Source organism: Aotus nancymaae, unplaced genomic scaffold (assembly GCF_030222135.1).
Source record: "Aotus nancymaae isolate 86718 unplaced genomic scaffold, 86718_ANA_hifiasm-v0.15.2.pri h1tg000028l, whole genome shotgun sequence".
In the NCBI taxonomy this organism is placed as follows: Eukaryota; Metazoa; Chordata; class Mammalia; order Primates; family Aotidae; genus Aotus; species Aotus nancymaae.
In genome coordinates this window covers 19,160,073-19,180,497 of record NW_026988441.1, presented here as the reverse complement: position 1 = coordinate 19,180,497, position 20,425 = coordinate 19,160,073, and the positions used below count along the sequence as shown (strand labels likewise).

The 20,425-nt window shown below is 51.2% G+C and overlaps 2 protein-coding genes across 2 annotated transcripts in view; one reads left to right on the top strand and one right to left on the bottom strand.

Moving 5' to 3' along the window:
- The first annotated feature begins 120 nt into the window (after nt 1–120).
- On the top strand, nt 121–8,789 carry CEBPG (CCAAT enhancer binding protein gamma). Its single transcript, XM_012448458.2, has 2 exons — nt 121–192; nt 5,411–8,789. The coding sequence occupies exon 2, from the start codon at nt 5,507–5,509 to the stop codon at nt 5,957–5,959; it is 453 nt and encodes a 150-aa protein (XP_012303881.2). The 5' UTR covers nt 121–192; nt 5,411–5,506; the 3' UTR covers nt 5,960–8,789.
- Nucleotides 8,790–12,782: 3,993 nt separating this feature from the next.
- Nucleotides 12,783–20,425, bottom strand: part of PEPD (peptidase D) — a 127,554-nt gene continuing 119,911 nt past the window's right edge. The window contains exons 13-15 of the mRNA XM_012448459.2: nt 17,064–17,248; nt 13,710–13,901; nt 12,783–13,309 (exon numbers count right to left, since the gene is read on the bottom strand). Of these exons, the coding sequence (XP_012303882.1) occupies nt 13,172–13,309; nt 13,710–13,901; nt 17,064–17,248 (515 nt within the window). The 3' untranslated portion in view covers nt 12,783–13,171. The remainder of the gene's footprint in view (nt 13,310–13,709; nt 13,902–17,063; nt 17,249–20,425) is intronic.

The window sequence follows — 20,425 nt, the reverse complement described above, 5'->3', positions numbered from 1 at the left end:
GCGGCGCGCGCGGCCCCGGCGCGGCAGGGAAGCCGGTGGCCGCGGCTGCGGAACGGGCGGAGGCTACCGGTTTCGTAACCGTCACTCCTCCTCGCTGACTCGCGGGCTGTGAGGCCTGGGTCGGCTAGGGCCAGGCCGTGCGGGGCCGCTCGGAGTGGAGGCCGCCTGGGGGCGGGCGGGTTGGAGGCGCAGGTAAGGAGGTCGCGGCGGGCGCCCTGAGAGCAGGGAGAAGGAGGCCGCGGCGGCGCCTGCCGCTTGCCTGGGCGCAGGCCCGGCTCGGGGAAACCCAGCCCCGGACCCAGACGGCAGACTGGCCCAGGAAGGCCCCGCGAGGCTGGAGGCGCGGGCGGCGGCGCCGCTCGGCGTCTGATGCAACCTGCCGGCAACACCCGGCGGGGACGCTGAGCTCATTCCTGGCCGCGGCCCAGCGCCGCGGCGCCGCCCGCCGACCCCTGCGCTGCCTGGGGCGCCCCTCGCTGCGGGCCGGGAGCGCGCGGACGGCCGGGGAATGCCCCCTGCGGAGCCCGGCCCCCTCTCGGTGAGACGGGCGGTGTGACTGGTCAGGCTCGCATTGGTCCCCGGGGATGAAGGGTGTTCCCAGAATAGCTGAAGGTGGACCGAATCGGGTTGCGGTGATCGAAAATCTGTTGAGAAGTTCAAAGACTGATCAATAAAATAGGGAAAGCAATTGGTTTTTGAATGCGTGAGTTTGCAGAGAGAATATTTTGCTTCTTTCTGGAGCTGTTTGAATGTCCTGCACTTTACTGTTGAACGTAGTTTAGAAGAACGCGCAACACCCACGGGTCGAAAAGAAGGAGAAGAAATGAAGCACTTCGCGGGCATGGAGGGAGCGAAGCAGGGCACACAGCCAGCAGAGGTGCCCAGATGCGGAGGATGGAAATGCATGTGTGGGGGGGAGGAGAGTGTTTTTCAGGGCAGCTTGTGCGTTGCTGCTCTTCCGCAGGTTTACGTGTTTGGTTTTCCTCTTGTTTGAGGTTTATACTGTACTCTGGCATCCTGAAATGTGTAAGATTTAGGAAGGTCTCAGTGTTGGTGGGTGGCACCCGAATTGGTAGTCGTGTCAAAATTGACTGCTTAGATCAATAGGCTGTCTCTTAAGGCCGACTTCTCCCCGAGAAATGTGACTCCCAGAGAAAATTTTAAAAGAAGATCCTATAAGGGCTTAATTTACGAAGACATTCTACGTCTAGAAGCTCTTGATGTTTAAGATGTGGTCATCTGTTAGCCCTTGAGTAGTATTTGGGATAAGCTGGTCATAAGGTTGATTCTGCTTCCGGAAAAAGTTGCTGTAAACAAGGCTAAATAATTATAGGGTACAAGGGAGCTGAAGCATATTTCAGCTTCTTGATTCCTGCTTCTGGTGGGCTCACTTGGCTGGTTTAGTTATTTTTAATACCTGCTTTTAAAAAAAGGTGGAAACAAAACTTCATTGAGAATGTCCTTTAAATTCTCAAGAGCACATTCTGTCTGTCTGAAAGGCTCTCTGATCTTGGAGTGATGGTTTCATCCCTGGGAAATTAAACACTACGTGTGGAACCCTTGGTAAAGACAAATAGGATCTCATGAAACTGAATTTGGTCTTAGGGTCTAAGATTGCCTCACTTGGTCACCGTAATGGTAAATACAGGTAGTCACGATTCCAGGTGTATTGTGTGTTCTTGGGAGGGCTGGTTCTGTGGGTTGTTATGTTGATAGGTACACTGGCCCCCTGCGTTTGTGGCTTTCTAGCTCTATCAGTAAAAAAGTAAAAAAAAAAAAAAAAAAAGAGCATGAGCTCCTAATGGATGTTTATTTACAGTCTGTTTGTTTTGTGTGTTGTAAAACTTCAAAAGGATTGGGTTAGAAAGGCGATGTTGATGTTCTTTCTCATGCCCCAGTGACCCGCTTCTGTACTCCCAGAAGGGGGACGTCCCCTTCCTCATGGGCTCTAAACTAGATGCTTGTGAATATCTGCAGGGAGATACACGATGCAGCTGAGCTGACAGACCTAGAACAGATCTTCCCAGAAGCCCAGAGAAAAGAGAAAGCACAGACCGTTGAGGATATATATAGTGGTTTAGTGGTTTAGTACTGTCAAGATGGGATGTGAGGGAGGAGAGAGGGTCAGGACCTTGGATTTGATCCTGTAGACTGGAGCCAGGGATGAATTTTCAGCAGGAGAGTGACTCAGTCAGGTTTGAGTGTTTGATTGCTCTGGAGACAGAGGTTGGAGGAAACAGACTAGACCAGAGACCAGTGTCCCTGAGAGATGATAGTGGCCTAAGATGATTTCGATGGCATTGGGATGGAGAGGAAGGGGAGATGGGAAATTGGTTTTGTTTTATTTTTTGTTCGTCTTAGGTAGAAGTGTCAAATCTCAAAGACTAGACAGATTTAGGACCAGGAAGAAACATCTGTGACTATTTTGAAATGCTGACCTTCATTGAGGAAATTGAGTGAAGAATTTATTTTGGTGGGCAAGGGGAATATTGGGTTCTAGGTATGTGGAAAAAAGGGACAAAGGGCTTAGGACAATTCTTGCTAGGTTTCTTTTCCCAGGTGAAACTTGAGAAAAATTTAATTTTGTTTTATTCATTCTAGCATTCTGCGCTTTCAGTAAAGTGACTGACATGAATGAACATTACTTGAATTAAGTTTGAATTAAAACAAAGCCTGTTACCCAGTTAGTGCACCATTCTCAATACATGGGGAAGCAACAGCAGAAGCCCTCAGACTTCAGTGTCATCAAAGTTACTTGGAGGTCCCCTTATGAAAAGGTAGCTCAGCCCTGTTCTTGGAACTCCTGATTCTAAGTCTGGGGCAGCCTGAGAAGTTGTATTTCTAAGGAGTTCTAGATGATGGCGATGCTGGTCCAGGGACCACACTTTGAGAACCACTGCTCTTCAGCTTTCCTGCTGTTTCCTACTTGAGTGATTCACATGGAAGGAAGCCAGGAGCCGCCCTGCTTCCTGTAGCCTGAACTTTGGAATTGTTTGTCTGCAGAGGAGCCCCACTTGGATTTAGGACTGACTATCCAGCTTTGAAATAAACATTTTTTGCTTGTTGTAGGTGTTCAGTAAATGTGTGTGGAAGGAACAAAAGCATAAATGAGAGCCCCCTTCTCAGTGTAAAACCACTTAGCTCTTTGATTCCCTTTTACTTGGTTATTTTTCTCTTCACTCTAAGAGCTATTTATATGGTTAAAGAACTTTTTAAACAAAACATTCTTGGAGCTATTTTGATTATCTCCAAGTTTCTCCTTCTTACATTTTCACCAGTTTGTAGATTCCGTGAATACACTTTTCAGGCCAAAGGGCTTACCTTCAAAACCTCGCCTACCACACATGTTCAGCCTAGTATCTTGCAAGATGAGTCAGACAGAGATAAAAGAGCCCTTCCCTGTTCCTGTATCTTTGGATACGGAAACAGGCATGAACATTGACCCTGTAGTGAGTAAGAGCTATTAGTGACTGAAGGTCGTGGTGCGTTGTCTGTAAGAAAGTGTCTTACCATTCCACATCCCTCATTTGCATATGGGGAAGAGATGCCCACGGAAGAAAAGAGATTCACCCAAACTAAAGTAGGGGGAGCCACAGCCAAGACAAGAACTGGCCTGGCCACTGGTCTCTACCGCTTTGGATCATTGCTGTCTCTGAGCATGGCCAACTTGACTGTAGAGAGCTTTAAAGGCTAAAAATATAATGGGTATATAAAAATATTAAAAAGTAGAGAGATAAGGTGAACATGATCATGATTGTTAAGACAGCCTTAGGAGAGGTGTTACATTAAACAAGTTCTTAAAAATTGAGTAAAGCACTTCTGCTCACTCGACATCAAATAGATAAGCAATAACAATGTTAGGTGGCACTAAGCGTGGCTCAGATCAATACCAAACAGCCACTTTTCCACTGGAAGAAAAATTAGGCAACCGGATAATGATCAAGGGAAATTGTGAACCGTCCATTACTGTAGACTGGGAGTGGATAGCCCTCATGCTTTGGAGGGACGCTTTCTGTCTTGCCTTAGTGCTGGAGTGAGAACAAATGACCTACTAGCTCAGAGCCAGCTGTGTGGCTTTGAAAACAGTTGAAAGTAGTGACACATGGATTTTTTTCAAGCAAAGTTTTTTTTTAAGAGACCAATAAACAGTGTACAGAATTGCCTGGCTGAAGGTTTGGGTGTAGCAACTGGTGTTTGCTAACTGAGCTTTCCCTCATTGTGGGATCACTGCATAAATCTGACTCCAGATTTTTTCCACTGACGTAATTTTAGCAGTTTTGTGAAAAGAGAACAGGATAGTTTTATGTACCTAACAGTGCTTTCTAAATTTCTTTCTAAGTGCCATGACTTCTTGGTGGATACCGTTTGCTAAACTTAGTTTGTCTTGAAGTGGTCTCATGATGATAGGATAGTCACGCTTTTACACTTCTTGGGGCAACTGTGGGGACTTGATTGGATTCAGAGTAGTCCACATGTGACTGGGTTTTCGAAACTGTGAATTAATTTCTGCAGGCAGCCGCACAGGGATGCTTCAGAGCTACTGTGTCCTCCCAGTTCACACGAGCTCATTCGGTAGGGTGAAGTGGCCACAGGCACCATCGCTGCTCAATCCCTTTGTCCAGCCTGGGCCCCATTAGGATGCATCATTAGGGCTTCTGTTTCTTTCCTTGTGGTTTCATATTGAATGTATTTAGAAGTTTTATTAATTGTGTCAAGAAGGAAAATCACATACTTTTTGCAAAAGTGGGATGGGGAACAAATTGAATCTCAGAGCTTCTAAATTCAAGAAACTAACTCAGTAAATTTTGTTAAAATGTGGAATTATTATTTGAGGTCATTAAAAAATAAAGCAAAAAACTACCTTTTCAAAATCTCCCATAAAGAGAGCTCTGGGAGAGAACTTGAATCCTCGATGACTCCTTCTCTGCATATTAGAACATGGAACCCACAGAGGCAGTAGCATGATATTCCTCACCAACACTGGAGACAGGAGCCACCCCAGCCTTCTGTTTTGACTTGAGCCAACAATGGAAACTTTCCCCTCTTTCATTGCAGGTGTCTTTCAACCACAGTCAGCTGCAGCCTCTCCCTGGCAGATTGTCAGTGCTGTTAGTTCACATGCGCTACCTAATTAGTGGCAGTCTTGTTTTCCTCCCATTTTTGATAACAATCACAGAAGGGCAGTGCCCTCAGGTATCCAGGTGGGCTGAGTTCGCCTGATGGTGCTTTTGTACTGACTTACCTTTCTAAGTGAAAGGATTTAGACTTCTGAAACATTGGAACAGTTGGCAGTTGCTGTAGACTTCTCAGCAGAATCAATTAATGTTGCCCTGATGTTAGGTACATACAAGTCTAATCTCATTTGATCCTGTCATTTCAAACATTTTAATGCAATTTATTTTTTAACTAGGTACATGTGAAGATTTTTTGGCAGCTTAGCGTGGAAACCATTGATCATCTTGCCCTCATTTCTGCCTGTTCTGTGTCGGCAAGGGAGAGTGGCCAAATGAGCAAGATATCGCAGCAAAACAGCACTCCAGGGGTGAACGGAATTAGTGTTATCCATACCCAGGCACATGCCAGCGGCTTACAGCAAGTCCCTCAGCTGGTGCCTGCTGGCCCTGGGGGAGGAGGCAAAGCCGTGGCTCCCAGCAAGCAGAGCAAAAAGAGCTCGCCCATGGATCGAAACAGTGACGAGTATCGGCAGCGCCGAGAGAGGAACAACATGGCTGTGAAAAAGAGCCGGTTGAAAAGCAAGCAGAAAGCGCAAGACACACTGCAGAGAGTGAATCAGCTCAAAGAAGAGAATGAACGGTTGGAAGCAAAAATCAAATTGCTGACCAAGGAATTAAGTGTACTCAAAGATTTGTTTCTTGAGCATGCACACAACCTTGCAGACAACGTACAGTCCATTAGCACTGAAAATACGACAGCAGATGCCGACAGTTCAGGACAGTAGACCGCACCCTTTCCAGACTTCACAACTTGTGACTTGAATGTTAAAGGTGTGACCGCCGACACCATTCATGTCAATGGCTGAAAGTTGTCCTTTTCCATTATTCAGAGACCCATTGGAGGCTGTTTTTTAGGATCAGCACTGAAGAGTTGATTAGCTAAAACTGGTAGCTTGTAATTTGAATATCTGGTTTTAAATGATAGAGATTTTTGTGGGGATCAGAATCCCCCAAATGTTAAGGTATATGGTAAAAACAAAATATCCAGGATCCCGATGTTTTTAATAAATCCTGACGTCCCAAGAAATGCTTCTTTTTTAAGTTGACAAAAGAAATGGGAAGCTGGCAGACCATGCAGAAGGTTCTTGGTTTTAATAAATAGGCTGAATTAGATTAAGAAAAGTTGAATGCCACCTATGATAATCTATTTGTGATTTTCTTCTAAATTATGTATTATAAATTCCTAGAGCTATAGAAAGCAATGAATGTGTAATTTGGTGTGATTTTGTGTATGGCATAAACTTCGTTTTAACATAATTAGTACTGTTTTTCCCCAAAAGTACAAGTTTTTGAATAGTGATGTCCAGTTAAGTAAAGAAACCTCATCACATCTTACAGGCAGTATGCAGCCAATTGACTTAAAAATACAAATAACATTTAGGAAGCAAATAGATTAATCACAAAAATAAAACTAAAGCATAGGAATGATATTTTTGGTTTACCTTTGGGCTCAGGTTGGCATTATTTTATTCTAAAAAACCAACTCAGTGGTATAGAGAAACTTGTGTACCAAAATTTTAGTTTCTGCAGATGCTAATTAAGTAAGTGTTTTTTTTGGATACAATTTTGACAGCCAAGTTAGTAAGCAGAATGTCTTAACAGTTTGATGACACAAGCTGCTGATTAGGGTTTGGAATATTAATTCGGAAGGTAGTTTCTCTTGTGTTCAAATTAGCTGCCATGGGGCCATTATTTTTAAAGTCAAAAATGTCTTTTGAAGGCTCATTCTGGTATTTTATCTTAACCAAGTGACTATTAGAGAAATGTATCAACTCCATACCATCTCCCAAAATAATTGTCTAAGAAAACTTGAAAGTGTAAGGTTTTAACCTTTAATTTATTTCACTTAAATACATCTTTTGATACTGTTTTTGTGAGATTTCTTTTTCTGGTTAGTGGGCTTTCCAGACTTTGTACCACTGCTTCTGTTTATTCATTTATATGCTTTTGTGTCCCATAAATTATTTTAGAAAATGCTGATAAAACTCAGGATATTGACATTTTTGTTGAGACTAAAAAGTGGCAGTCACTGAAGTAGGGACTCTTTAGAGTCTGCCTTATGTCGATGTTGGTAGTTTAGATTGTCTTTGTCAACATTTTTTTTCTCTCTCTCTCTCACTCTTTTTTTCTTAGCACAGTTCTAGCTCAAATTTGGGTATTTTTGTGTGTTCCTGGGCTGGAGATGAGAGACTGAGTCATATCTGATCTAAAAGTTTGTGTTACCAGGTATCTTATTTGAACATGGTCAATTTTGGCCATGTTGCTGTTTCATACCAGGACTAGGGATGATGTAACCAGAATGAAACTCAAGTTGCACCCTTGGGTTGGTGGAAGAGTGCTGATGGTGCCATTCTTCTGCGTAGGAGAAGACATGGTGCCCAGCGACTCAGCAAAGCCATTCTTAGGGTCACAAGGCCCTTCTGAATGTAAGACAGGAGCCCAGGAGTTGCTGTCCCAGGAGGGCCATTAACTCCCTATAGAGCCAGGAGACAGGATGGGGGTTTCTAGGGTCCAATATCTTTGGGAATTCGATGCCCTCATGGAATTTATGGTTATCAGTTATATGACTTGACCTTGCCAGTTATGTGAATTGACTTAAGTATCTTGAAAAAGAAACTAGGGAAATCATCGGAGATGTGTACTCAATATTTCAAATCAGAACACAAGATTGGAACTTTTGGAAAAATAATTCGAGCTTTCCTTTTACCCATGCATATCCAAAGTTTAGCACAAGCAAGCAATTCGTCAGAGAACAAAAATGTTAACCATTGTGTTGTCTGTCTTTCTGAAGTGGTTGGAAATTAAAGCTTTTAATTTGATAGATTTATCAGTATAAAATTAGGGAAACCAAGTCGTGGGGAATGAATCCATTTAGAGCTTTGGGACTTGTAAGGTGACTTTTGTAACTTTCGTTCTGTGTGTGACCTGTGAACCATTAGGATGTGATCTGTCCTTGTGGGCAGGTCCGCCATTTTAGGAGTTAGGCTTTAGTGTAAATTTCTAGTGCATCTGAGTCTCCTGGGATGGGTGCATTTTGGCTGGGTTTGGCTGCAGGTCCTGAGATCAGAGCAGCTCTTGCTGTTGCTGGCCCCTGAAATCAGTTGTTGGGATGCCAGTGCAGATACTAAGTAGTAAGATTTTAATCAAACTTGACCAGGTCTGAAATGCAGGTCATGTGTGTGAAATTCTCAAATTTACATAAAAAGTAGAAGCATAGGCAATTTAACATTTGATGTGAAAGGAGAGGAAATTGTAGCGTAGCGGCTTTTCACGTTTTCTAATCGCCATTAGAGGACTGGAGACCTTTTACCCGAACAACCCATTTCGCACTCAGTGCTTTTTGATGCCTTAGCAATAGGAGAATTGTTTTGTTTGACAAAAGCTGGGAAGGAAAAAGTCCATTCTGCAGCTGTTAGATCTGCCTCTCAGGAAAAAGTACTAACTTGTTCTTTTTTGTTCCTGGCTTTCTTCAGTTTGTGAGATTTCTCTATTTTTTTAAATATAATTTTATTTCTTTCAACAAACTTAGAATAAAAAACAACTTTGGAACAATGACTTGTCTTTTATTGTGGCTTTCTTCGTATTAGATGCTGAAAAGTGATTCAGATGTTGAACAGCTGGGATGCCCAGGCAGGTGCCTTGCTGTCTTTCCTGTTCCCACACTGGACAGCCGGGGGTGGGAGTGGGGAAAGCAGGGAGAAGGCAGAGGTATTTGTGTCTGAGCCTAGATTTCCCCAGTTGCCCTTAGTGGATAGGAAAATAGTTTTCTCTGAAGGTGGGATACATCTTTAGTTATATTTTTAGTCACTTGGTCTAAATTAAAAATTATACCAGAATAGGGAAAGGAATAAGTGGAGAAATAAGTTCCCACTTAATCACCTAGTGTCTTGGAGCATGGTTTCCATTTAGAGAGGGAAGAAATTCTTATGTTTTAAGGTAGAAAGTCAAGAATGTAAAGTAAGGCCTTTCCCCTATCTGGAGTTTTGTAGTATATGTAGACACCGTCTTTATTTACGTTATACCATAGAGTGCCTGTAGAGATGAATTTGCTGATTTCATAAACATTGTGAGTCCAGGGAGCTGCTGTGAATTGAATATTGCAAGGGAATGCCATTTAAACGTTTTTCTTCTGTGATCCCTCAATTATTTTCATGTCTTGGGAAATAAATTTCTGCTTGCTGCTATCTTAGTGAAAAGTGGAGGTCAGGAATTATTTCTATGGGAAGTGTGGCCCATTTCATTTTTTTAAATTAGTTGTAATTTAGAATCCAATAATGTGTCTTAGGGAATTTTTTTTTTTCTTTTTTCTTGAGACAGAGTCTCACTCTGTCGCTAGGCTGGGAGTACAGTGGCGGGATCCCACCTCCTGGGTTCAAGCGATTTTCCTGCCTCAACCTCCCGAGTAGCTGGGACTATAGGTGTGCGTCACCACACCCAGCTAATTTTTTGTATCTTTAGTAGAGATGGGGTTTCACCATGTTGACCAGGATGGTCTCGGTCTCTGACCTCGTGATCTGCCTGCCGCAGCCTCCCAGAGTGCTGAGATTATAGGCGTGAGCCACTGCACCCGGCCTGTCTTGGATGATTTTAGGGAGCGATGACGTGTTTGTGAGGGGCCAGGTCTTTTTCTAATGAAAGCACTGTTAGACCTGCTCATCCACTGCCTGTGCCTAGCCAGAGAGTTCATATGCGTTTTATATCCACTCAGAGAACAGCAGTGCCTAGGTTTTCTTTTACTGCAATATCCCACTCCTCACAGAGCTCTAGGCCTGAAAGCTGTATAGAGGCATCTAGAGAAATGGGGGTTATAGAATTGGACTTGGAAAAGGAATAGAGTTGTCAATGAAACAGTCACTCATTAGACTTTTTGCAGCCCGAACGCCACCTCCCGTCCCTCCCTTTAAAGCAGCTGTTATAACCAGATGTGCTTCTGCATCACTGCCTTTCACTTCCACCTTCCAAGTGTAGCTCCTGAACCTGTACCTCTCTGCTTCACCCACCCTGACCCCCCATGCAGAGCCATCCTCTTGCCTGGACTTGGTGACTGGCTCCTCGTTGGTGATGAGGACTTAGTGATGGACTAGGTGATGGCTCCTGGATGGCAGCATCACTGCCTGCTCTCCAGAACCATCTGTTGCTCCCCATTGCACCCAGGGTGAAACCTAGTCTCCTTGTGGTATGGCGTTTCCCCTCGTCAACTTAATTTCCCTCCATCCTCCTGTGTCACTTTGCTTTGGCTCTAGGGCTTTTCCGAGCTCTTTTCTGCCCTTACTGGGACAGTTCCTTCGGTCTGGAGTGCAGCATCTTTTCTGGCTTTTCAGTAATAAGCTCATTCCTCTGTCTCAGCCCCCTGGCTCTCTACACAAAGCCTATCCTGTTGCTTGCTCCATGGCACTTTGCAGTGTTTGAAACAATATATTTGTTCATGTGCGTTTGAGGTGAAGCCTCTCGGGCGACTAGAGGGTCTGGAAGGAGGGCTCATGTTTGTATCCTGCACTAGCAGAGAAGATGCTCAATTATTGAATGAATACCTAGACACAGAGTTTCAGGAAGGGCTTTGGCACAGCGTTTCTGGAGGGGTCTCTAATGCATTCCTGAAGCTACATGAATTTCTGCAGGGGTTAGAAGAGACAGATACAAACACAGGTAGAGGAGGTAGCTACTGCTGGCCCTCTAGACCTGTGCTTCCAAAGAATGAAACAAGTAGAGACTCATGCCTGTAATCCTAGCACTTTGGGAGGCCAAGGCAGGATTGCTTGAGGCCGCGAGTTCAAGGCCAACTTGGCCAACATAGCAAGACCCTATCTCTATTTATTTAAAACATATATTTTTAAAAGAACACCCTTTGACCTACTGGCTCAGGAAAAACACATGACCTCTATGTTCCCAGTGACCTTCTTGGATAGAGTGTTCAGATGGAAATAGAGATTTCTCCTTTCTCCTTTTTTGTCCACTTCTTGATAATCAGAGACGTTTGTGGAATGGGCAGCTTTGGTATGGAATGTCTGAAAGGAGGAAGGTGTATGATGCACGCAGCTGTGTTTCTCAGTTAACAGAACTCAACTGTCCATTTTGAGCTTCAACCTGACTGAGTGGTTTTATCCTGAAAGTGCTGGAAATTAAAGCCCTGTACACCAGACTGTGTCTGTCACGGGGGAGCAGGGGTGGAGGAGTGCTTGGTGTAACTTTCCTTACGCTCAGAAGACAGTATTTTTTTTTTTAAGGGACAGGTTCTTGCTCTGTTGCCCAGGCTGGAGTACAGTGGTGGGATCATTAGCTCACTGCAGCCTTGAACTGGGCTCAAGCGATTCTCCCACCTTAGCCTGCAGGGTAGGTGGGACCATAGGCACCTGCCACCACGCCCAGCTAATTTTTGTATTTTTAGTATAGACGGGATTTTGCCATGTTGGCCAGGCAGGTCTCAAACTCCTGACCTCAAGTGATCAAATTGCTGAGATTACAGGCGTGAGCCACCATGCCCGGCCTTTGGTGACTTCTTAAAATGTCTCTCTTGAGCCACAGTTTTCCCCGCCTCATGGTTTCATCTGTGGTATCTTTCTCACTTGTCCTTCACCTTGGCGTGGGAACTCCTGGACGGAAGCTCTGTGAGGAAGCAAATCTGGAAGGGTGTACAGAATTCTAGTAACCAGCTCTGGGGGTGGGCTGTTTTGTGGGACCCTGGGAGAACTGGACAAGCAGAGGCAAGGATGGATACTTCACCTGGCACTGCCGGGCGCTGGCTGGCTTCCTGCCTGGAGTTTGGTACACTTAGGGAGGACAGGCTCTGCAAACTCGCTGTGGCGCTGCCTTTGTTGGAGTGTCTCCGACAGATGCTGTCTTTGCTAGTGTGTCCCACATGAAAAAGAAATCGAGGACAAGAGATCCCTGCAAGTCTTCGCTTTTAAATATCTGTGCTTCAAGCGCTACATAATTCTACCACCTTCAGAAATCTAGTTTGGAGGCAGTAACCATATCAAAAAGGCTTGTTACCAGTCTGCCCTTTAACGTGCGCAAAGGCATGGCGCGGGGTGACAGCCAGTCTGACCTGAGTGCCTAGGATCTTCCTGCAGGATTGCTTGCCCCCACCTCAGACCTCGGGCTGCACTGATACTGACAAGCTAAAGCCGCCTTGCCTGAGAGTACTTCTTACACTTTGTCAGGAGCATCTGGTGGGCGCCTGTGAAATACACAATTCTTAGGCCATTGCCCCTAGAGATTCTGAGTCAGATGGTCTGAGGGGGTCCCAGGATTCTCTTACCAAGTGTCCCACTGGTTCTGATGCCTGTTAGGCTTGGGAAACCTTGCAGCAAGTGACAGGGTGACACCAAAGCCCCAAGTCCCAGGGGCTCAAAACAGGCTCCTTGGGGAGGACTCTGCCCTTGTCCCACCAGGCCAGTCTGAGGCAGAAGCAGCAGTTAGGGCCTGCGTCGCCAGCACCATTTTCCTGGAACTGACTTTTCATACTGATACCAGGTGAGCCATCTTTTCAGGGTGCATGGGTCCCAAATGCTATCTGCAAAGGAATAAAGGGGAAGCCGTGCACAAAGGACCGTTTTAGGAAAGCTTTTATTGCAAATGCCATTCTGCATATTGATTTTTGAGAGAAAGCATCAGAAATGCCCCTTTCCTGGGAAAATATAAATGACAGCAAGATACATTTTAGTTGCTACTAAAGAACAGCATTACTTTCAATCATTTTAAGTCGCTCATTTAATAAGCAAGGTATAAAACAGATTAAAGGTGTGAGCCTGCAAAAGGGTAATTAAGAAAGTGTTTCCTCCCCAGGAAACAGTGCTGTTTGGTCTGATCAAATGCTGAAGCTGGGATCTGATTCTGGGCCCCGTCTCTCGCCGCTGGAGTGCTGACCAGCAGGCTGCCCGTCACGAAGAGAGGTTGCAAGGCCAGGCGCCCAGGTGCCCTGGGATTTCTGGTTGGCTTTACTTGGGGCCAGAGAAGGACGTAAAGGCCTTGTCACAACCTGCCATACACGCTTCAATCTCTTCCACAGTGCGGGGCACGCAGGTCAGCAGCTCAATGCCACTGTCAGTCACCACAACGTCATCCTCGATGCGGACCTGGGTCAAGCCAACAGACACATGTTATCACAGAGCAGCCTCATGTGCCAGGCTAGAGGGCCAGGCCTGCTTCAGGCCCACCCCACCGTGGGGTGGGAGCAGGTGACATTCCCTGAGAGAGATGGGTAGCCTCCCGGGCTCCATGAAGCCATCCGCTCACATCACCTGCTCACCCTGTCCCTGCGAGGTGGATGGGAGCCCCTGGAACAGACAGGGGCTTTGTAGGATCCCTGTTCCTAATGAGGGGGAGGCTCCATCCCGTGACAGACCACAAGAAGGGGCAGGCTGACCCACTTCAAGAGAGGATGTCACTAGGGTCCCTGCCTTGGGACTAAGGAGTCTGTAGCTGCAGTGGGGGTGAGATGTTCCAGGAGCTAGAATGGGGCCCATGAGCACTCACCCCGCCAAAGCCGCGGAAGCGCTGTAGGACCTCACGGTTAAAGAAGCAGGCGCGGGCCGGGTCTGCCAGGGCCTCGTCCAGGAGGTGGTCGATGAAGTAGATGCCCGGCTCCACGGTGAGCACCATGTCTGGCTGCAGGTGCCGTGCAGTGCGCAGGCTCCGCAGGCCGGGCTCGTCGATGCGCTCCACGCCCTGTGCAGAATGGAGATGAGGGGCCCGATGAGCAGCTCCAGGGCTCGCCGTGCCCTCATCAGGAGACAGACAGGCATGTGAGGGCCGGCGCCAGTCTCGTGGGCTCTCTGACCACTGGGGTCCCCAGCCTAGACTGGCCCCTCCTGTGCTGGGTCATAGGCACCCTGAAAGACCATCCACCCTGCACATACCCCGGGATCTTCAGTGTCCTGGCCATGCTACCCTTGGGCTCGCTTAAGGAGCCCTGTGGCCGCCCACGTGCACACACCCGGGGCGAGCTGCCCAGACAGGCCTGTGGGGCTGGCCGAGGGTTGGGCTGCCCTCAGCCAGGCCCCGCTCCTGGCCAGAGGAGTGGCAGATGCCAAACTACTGAAGCCAAAAAAGCTCTTAAGGCAGCTATGAAGCCCCTCAGGGCCACAGCTTTCCTTCCAGGCAGCGCAAGTGGAAACTGGCCCTAGGAGTAGTAGTCCTGGCTCCCCTAGGCTGAGACCCAGGTTTTCCATGTGACTGTCCAGGGAGAGGGACAGGTGCCGTCACCAGGGTGGGGCTGCCAGCCTTAGTGCGCCAGTACACATGTGCTGTGTGTGTGTGGCTTGGGGGTGTGATTCCCAGAGGAGCCCTCTGGGCCTTACAGCAGGGCCTTGGAAAACAGCTCCCAGCCCTGGAGGACGCCTCATAGTGACAGAGCCACTGCCTTCAGGGGCCCCTCTCTGCACCCCACACTGCCTGGGTGCTCACCTAACCTGGCATTGTCCACTCACAGGCACAGCTGAGGGCAGCGGGTGCTCGGGGCAACTACAGGAGAGCTCCTGCTCGCCCCAGGTCCCCAGGGCACCATCCAGTTGGTGGCCAAGGCCTCTGAGCCAGTGGGCATGAGTACGCTTTCTGGTCAGGGTCTGAGTCTGCCCTGCCCAGCCACGCTCCCTCCCCCAGGAAGCCCAGCGGCTAGAGCGGGAGCTGTCATTTTTGACTGTTTGGGGGCCAAGAACATCAGACTCCAATTAGTGGTTCACCTAAGGTAACCAGCAACAGGCTGGCTTGGCCTCCATGCTGGGCACAGCCAGAGAGGCTGTGACTGATTCCCCGGGGCAGGGACAGCCATGCTGACCTGGAGAGAGCAGGCCGGGTGGGAGGCCATGAGGAGACACCACGGCCTGGCTGGTGTGGCTCCAGCCCCACAACACTTGCTTCTGGGCTGCTGACGGGGAGGTAAGGCCGGAGGGCAGTGATGCCCCATGGCCAGGGGACCGTCGAGTGACAGTCCCTGTGGGCAGGTGAGAGGTGCATGTGGGTTGGGCTGGGGCTTGTCTCCTGCCCCGAAGCTGCTGGGGGTCCCGGGGTCCCTGCTCCAGGACCGTCCCGTCCCTGTCACCCAAAGCTTGCGCTGGGCACCCCCACTGCACCACCGCCCATCTCTCTCCTTCATGCTACTCCTGAAGTGACCGTTCCTGTTTCCCCGCCCCACAGTGGTCGAAGCCAGGAGCCCCGGGGAGGCAAGGGCCTGCCAAGGTCAAGTTCCCTCTTCCCAGTCACCCCTCCATTCCCATGGGCCCATGGTCGGCCGCTCTGTGGTGCACGGTGGGGGGGCACCCTGGAGAAATGAACTTTCCTCCCCTCTGAAATCTTGAGGTTCACCACTGAAGTTGTTGGGGGTGGCGGATTAGAAGGGATCCCGAAGGGCACAGGGGCAAGGCCTGCTTCAGCCCAGCAGTGCAGTTAACCCTTCAGGGTGTTGGCTCCAGGGGCCTGCCCAGGGACCCGCTGAGAACAGGGCACAGGCGAGGGCATAAGAGAAGGGGAAGGGCTGGGCCTCGTGGAGCACAGAGCCAAGTGGGGAGGGCACGAGCCCAGGAAGCACAGCCTTCAGGGTGGGAGGTGCCCATGCCCGCCTCTGCCTGGGCACAGGGCTTGACGAGGTCTCAACTTTTACTGAGCCCCAAGCAGAGAAGCCCCAAATGTGTCTGCAGGCCTGAAGTAAAACAAATGACTTTTATAGGAAAAACCATATTTTTTCCACAATGTTTATCTGTCAGAAGAATAGACTCTGTGAGCACAAAGAGCTGCTTACTGGAAAAGATGAAAACAGTTTGCTGCCAACTTTTGCTGCTGGAAAAAAAGCGCTTTGGCGACTAATGAATAAGAACCTCAGCTAACAATGTCTGGGAGGCCCAGCTCTTGGCTCCCCACACACAGTGGGATGAATAGACATTAGGAAATTAAAACTGATTTTGTTTCTCCAAATTTAACTGTTTACACTTGAGGAAAAAATAATTGAATAATAATGCTTCTCTTAAGCAATTCCCCTCACCGCCCCCCCCCTCCCCAAAATTGTTCTTAGTGCTTTCAAAACACCCTGCAGCCAAGAGGCCGAGCCTGGTCTTGGCTAACTGGCTGGGGGGCCCCAGGGTGTGCACAGATTGCACAATCAGCCCCCTGCATTGGGCAGACGGCCAGGGGCAGGGACTGGCCCCGCCTGCCCAGCCAAGAGGCCGCAGCCACCTGCCCGGTAGGACTTCCCCAAGCCTCATGCACCCTCTGGGTGGTCCTCTGAGGGCTGATAGTCAGGGAGCCTTGTCTGGAGATGGCCCCCCAGCCTCCCTTATCTGCCAAGGGCCCCCAGAGTGCCTGGGGATGAAGAGGCTACAGCATCACAGGTGTGCGGCCCAGGGGCCTGGGAGGCAGAGGGCACACCAGCAGCAGAGCAGGCCTGCTCTGGGCTTGTCAGGGGCCAGGACAAATCGCCAGCATGTGGGGCCTCATCAACTCCCAGCACCCCATGTCTGAATGAAGCCAGAGGCGGCAGGATGCAAGGGGTGCCATGCAGCTCCATCACAAAGACCTGTCCTCGGCACCACTGTCCTGCAGGGCCCCATGCACCGTATCCTGACTGTGTGCCACCCTTCTGGGCAGGCGACACCTGGGCCCAGTGTGTAGACAGCAGCACCTCTGTGTTCAGGCCTGTGGAGCGCTCACAGGTGCACCCTGCCTTGGCCAGGGCCCCGATTCCTCCCCTCATGCCCTCCGTGTACCACAGGGAGCTGGGGGCCCATCTCTGCCATCCCACTACACCTCTGCTGCCTCCTAGAGCCCCACCCCGCCCTGGGGGCCAGGCTCGGCAGCAGCTGATGGGCAGGCCACTCCGCCTGCCGTGTCCACACTGACCTCTGGGTAGCCTCCCACGTCGTGCACGTCAATGCCCAGGAAGTGGCCGAGCCCATGAGGCATAAACACGGCCCCCAGGTGGGCCTGGACCATGGCGTCCACGCTGCCGCTCAGGATGCCCATCTGGGTCAGCTCCTCCAGGTGGATGCGGTCAGCCAGGCGGTGCATGTCAGGCCACCAGACACCTGTGGACAAGAGGGAGCTGCCGTGAGCCAGAGCCCAGCAGCTAACACTGGAGGGCCAGGGGCTGGGAGACCCAAAGCCCTCACACTGACTGTGGTGGGAGGGCCTGAGGTGGGGTGGAGGGGCACCACACTGCAGGCTCAAGGGGACAAGGCCTAGGGTGGCCCCTCATGCTGGGCTTTCCCAGCCAAAGCCCTGGCCCTTGGGACCCTCCTTCTTCATTCTGCCCTTAGGGGCAGGTTCCTGTCACCTGCAGCCAGGGGCCCAGTCTGTGCTTCTGGACCCAGGAGGAGAAACGCGCACATCTCCCCAGTAGCAGACACAGGGAGACTCCGTGGGCCCTGGGCCTGAGGTTCAGGCCCAAACCCTGGCTGACAGCTCTGGTGGGGTTTTGCTGCTGTGGGCAGCAGGGAAGCCTGAGGTTGGGGGAGGGGGTCCCTGTACATCCCAGAATGGGGATGAGTCACCCCTGGAGCTGCTGCAGGGAGCAAGGGAACAAAGGTGTCTAGGGCAAAGGTGCAGCTGGTGTGGCCCGACGAGCTGGCTGGCAGGGGTCCGGACCCCGCCTGCCAACAGTGGCACCATCTCCAGGGGAGCCCAGATGTCCAAGCCCCAGCTATGAATTCAACTCATCCCCACCACATGTTTGCAGGGCAAAGGCCACCATGGAGAGGACTTCCTAAGCACAGGGCTTCCGGGGCCACACAGGCTTGCTCTGTGGGGCTCTGGGGCATGGCCCCTGGGAAGGAGGCCCTTGGAGAGCTCCCCGCCTAGAGCCTCAGCAGCCTGTGGGTGCGCCCGTCCCACCCCCAGGCTCTGCAGAATCCCAGCATTAGTCTGACCAAGGCTCCCACTGCTGGACAGCCTGAGCACCAGACAGGGACCTGAGGCCAGTGAGGCTTCCTGCCCTGGCCCCACGGGGGCTGGGTCTGGGCAGGCCACATGCTGGCAGAGGCCAGGGCCCCAGGACACCCTGGCCAGGGACACGACGGGGGGCCCTTATCAGTGTGTAGCTCGCTGGCTGGAGACGGCACTTGGCACAGTCCCTGTGGCACCTCCTGGTGAGGTCCAGCCCTACCAGGTGGAGGGACCTTGGCTTCCGAGGGCCTCCCTGCCAGGCCCTGCCTTGGCGCAGAGCCAGAGCCTGCCCTGCATGGCCCTGTCACTGCCGACTGCTGCTGTGGGAGGGGCCCGGGAGACCCTGAGCTGGAAGGGCTATGCTGTGAGACGCAGTGCAGATGATGGGCTCAGTCGGTGAACAGGGATGAGAGTCCACACTGGAACACAGGCTGTCACCCCTGACATGCACAGGGCACAAGTCCCTCATGCTGGGACCCCTTTAGTGCCAGAGTTGGCCGCCCCTGGTGCTGGCGTCTTGGGCGGGCTGGAGGCACACGGCTGAGGCACATGGCTTTGGGCAGGTAATAGGGCTGTAGCCTGCCATTCACAGCGCAGCACCCCAGCCATGGCCGTAGCCTCAGGGTAGCAGGGGTGGAGATGCCCAGACCTGTCCCCCCTCCCCCGACACACACAGAGCGGGGATCCTCAGAGCCCAGCTCCCTGTCAGCCCAGCCTTCTGCCCCAGCCTCTGAGGGGCTGAGGTGGGGATGGTCATCCTAAGGTCTGGGGTCTGGCATGGGGGAGAGCCCCGGCAGGCCTGGGGCAACTCTGGCTGCCACTGCTTTGTATCTGGGGCAGCCCTGGGTACACACACACTCCTGGCTGGCCTAGTCTGCATCCCTGGGGGCGGAGCCTGGGTGGGGGCTTTTCTGTGGGGCACAGCATTCCGGAAAAGGAGACCTGGGTAACTAGAGCCGCCTCCGTCAGCCTCAGCTGCCACCTGTCAAACAGCCACAATGCAGGCCCTGGAGGTCTACTCTCAGAGCCTCTGGTGTCACCTGGGGGCTGGGGACAGCACCCCGGACAGGGGCACTGGCCACCATTCCTCCATCGTGCATGACCAGCCGGCCCCAGTTCCACACTGGACATTCACTTCTCCTGGGGTGCGAGCCAAGCCTGCCCAGCCTCTGCTGCTGCTCTTCTCTGAGGCCCCAGCCTGGACAATCGTGGCCCACCTCGCCTGCCCTCCCTCCCACTGCATCCTCCAGAGGCCAGGCCACCCTTCTGTTCCAGAGGCACACAGGCCTTTCTACCCCAGGCCCTTTGCTTTGGCCTGTGATGCCTCATCCAAGGAGTCTCTGGGTAAAAGCTGTCCCTTCCTTAGCCGGGTGTGGTGGCGGGCACCTGTAATCCCAGCTACTCAAGAGGCTGAGGCAGGAGAATCCCTTGAACCCAGGAGGTGGAGGTTACAGTGAGCTGAGATTGCACCATTGCACTCCAGCCTGGGTGACAGAGTGAGACTGCATCCCCCCAAAAAAACTGTCCCCTCTCGGGGGAGACCCTGCCTCACTGTTGCAGGCCTGGTAATTTCTCCTCGTACCATCCAGCCTGCAGCCCTCCCCTGGACAGATCTGCTTGCCTGCTTCTCATGTCTCATTCCAAGGTTGGGGTCAGCTGAGTGCCCCTCAGGTCCCCCAACAGCCTGCAAAGCTGGCATGTGAGGCTGGGAGGCCTCCTGTGCGTGACTCGTGCCCCAAGCCCAGCTCAGCTGCTTCCTCTTCGACGGACCCTTCTCTGGTCACCAAAGGGGAGCCCCAGGAAATGCAGCCGGCCTTCCAACCAGGCTGACTTCAACAGCTGGCTGCGCTCTTGGCTCAGCCTCCACAGAGGGCGGGAATCAGGTATAAATCATGCTCCGCGGTGGCCCTTCTCGGGGGCAGGCCCGGCGTCGCCCGGATGTGCTGGCCCGGGGGTCCCCTCGGCGCCGCTGGTCTTCCTCGCCTGCCTACCCTTGGGGAAGGCCTTGCACACAGCTCTCTTGGCCGGGAGTGCGAGTTTCTGCCTGTGTGTGGTTAGGGTTGTGACAGTGATTCAACCTCCAGCAACTTGGCCCCAGTGTTGCGGTTACGACACCCACGGCCTGGGCGGGGGCCCCTGGAGTGTGTGAGGGTCACTGTCCTTGCACTAGGCTGGCGGGGTGGGCACCAACTTGAGGGCTCCCTTGCCTGCCTGGGCCCACTCTCAGGCTCCTCCCACCCTGGCAGCCTGGAGGCACTGTCAAGCTCTCTAGTCCAGGCTGGAAGGCACACCGGCTATACCCGGATGCCACACTGGGAATC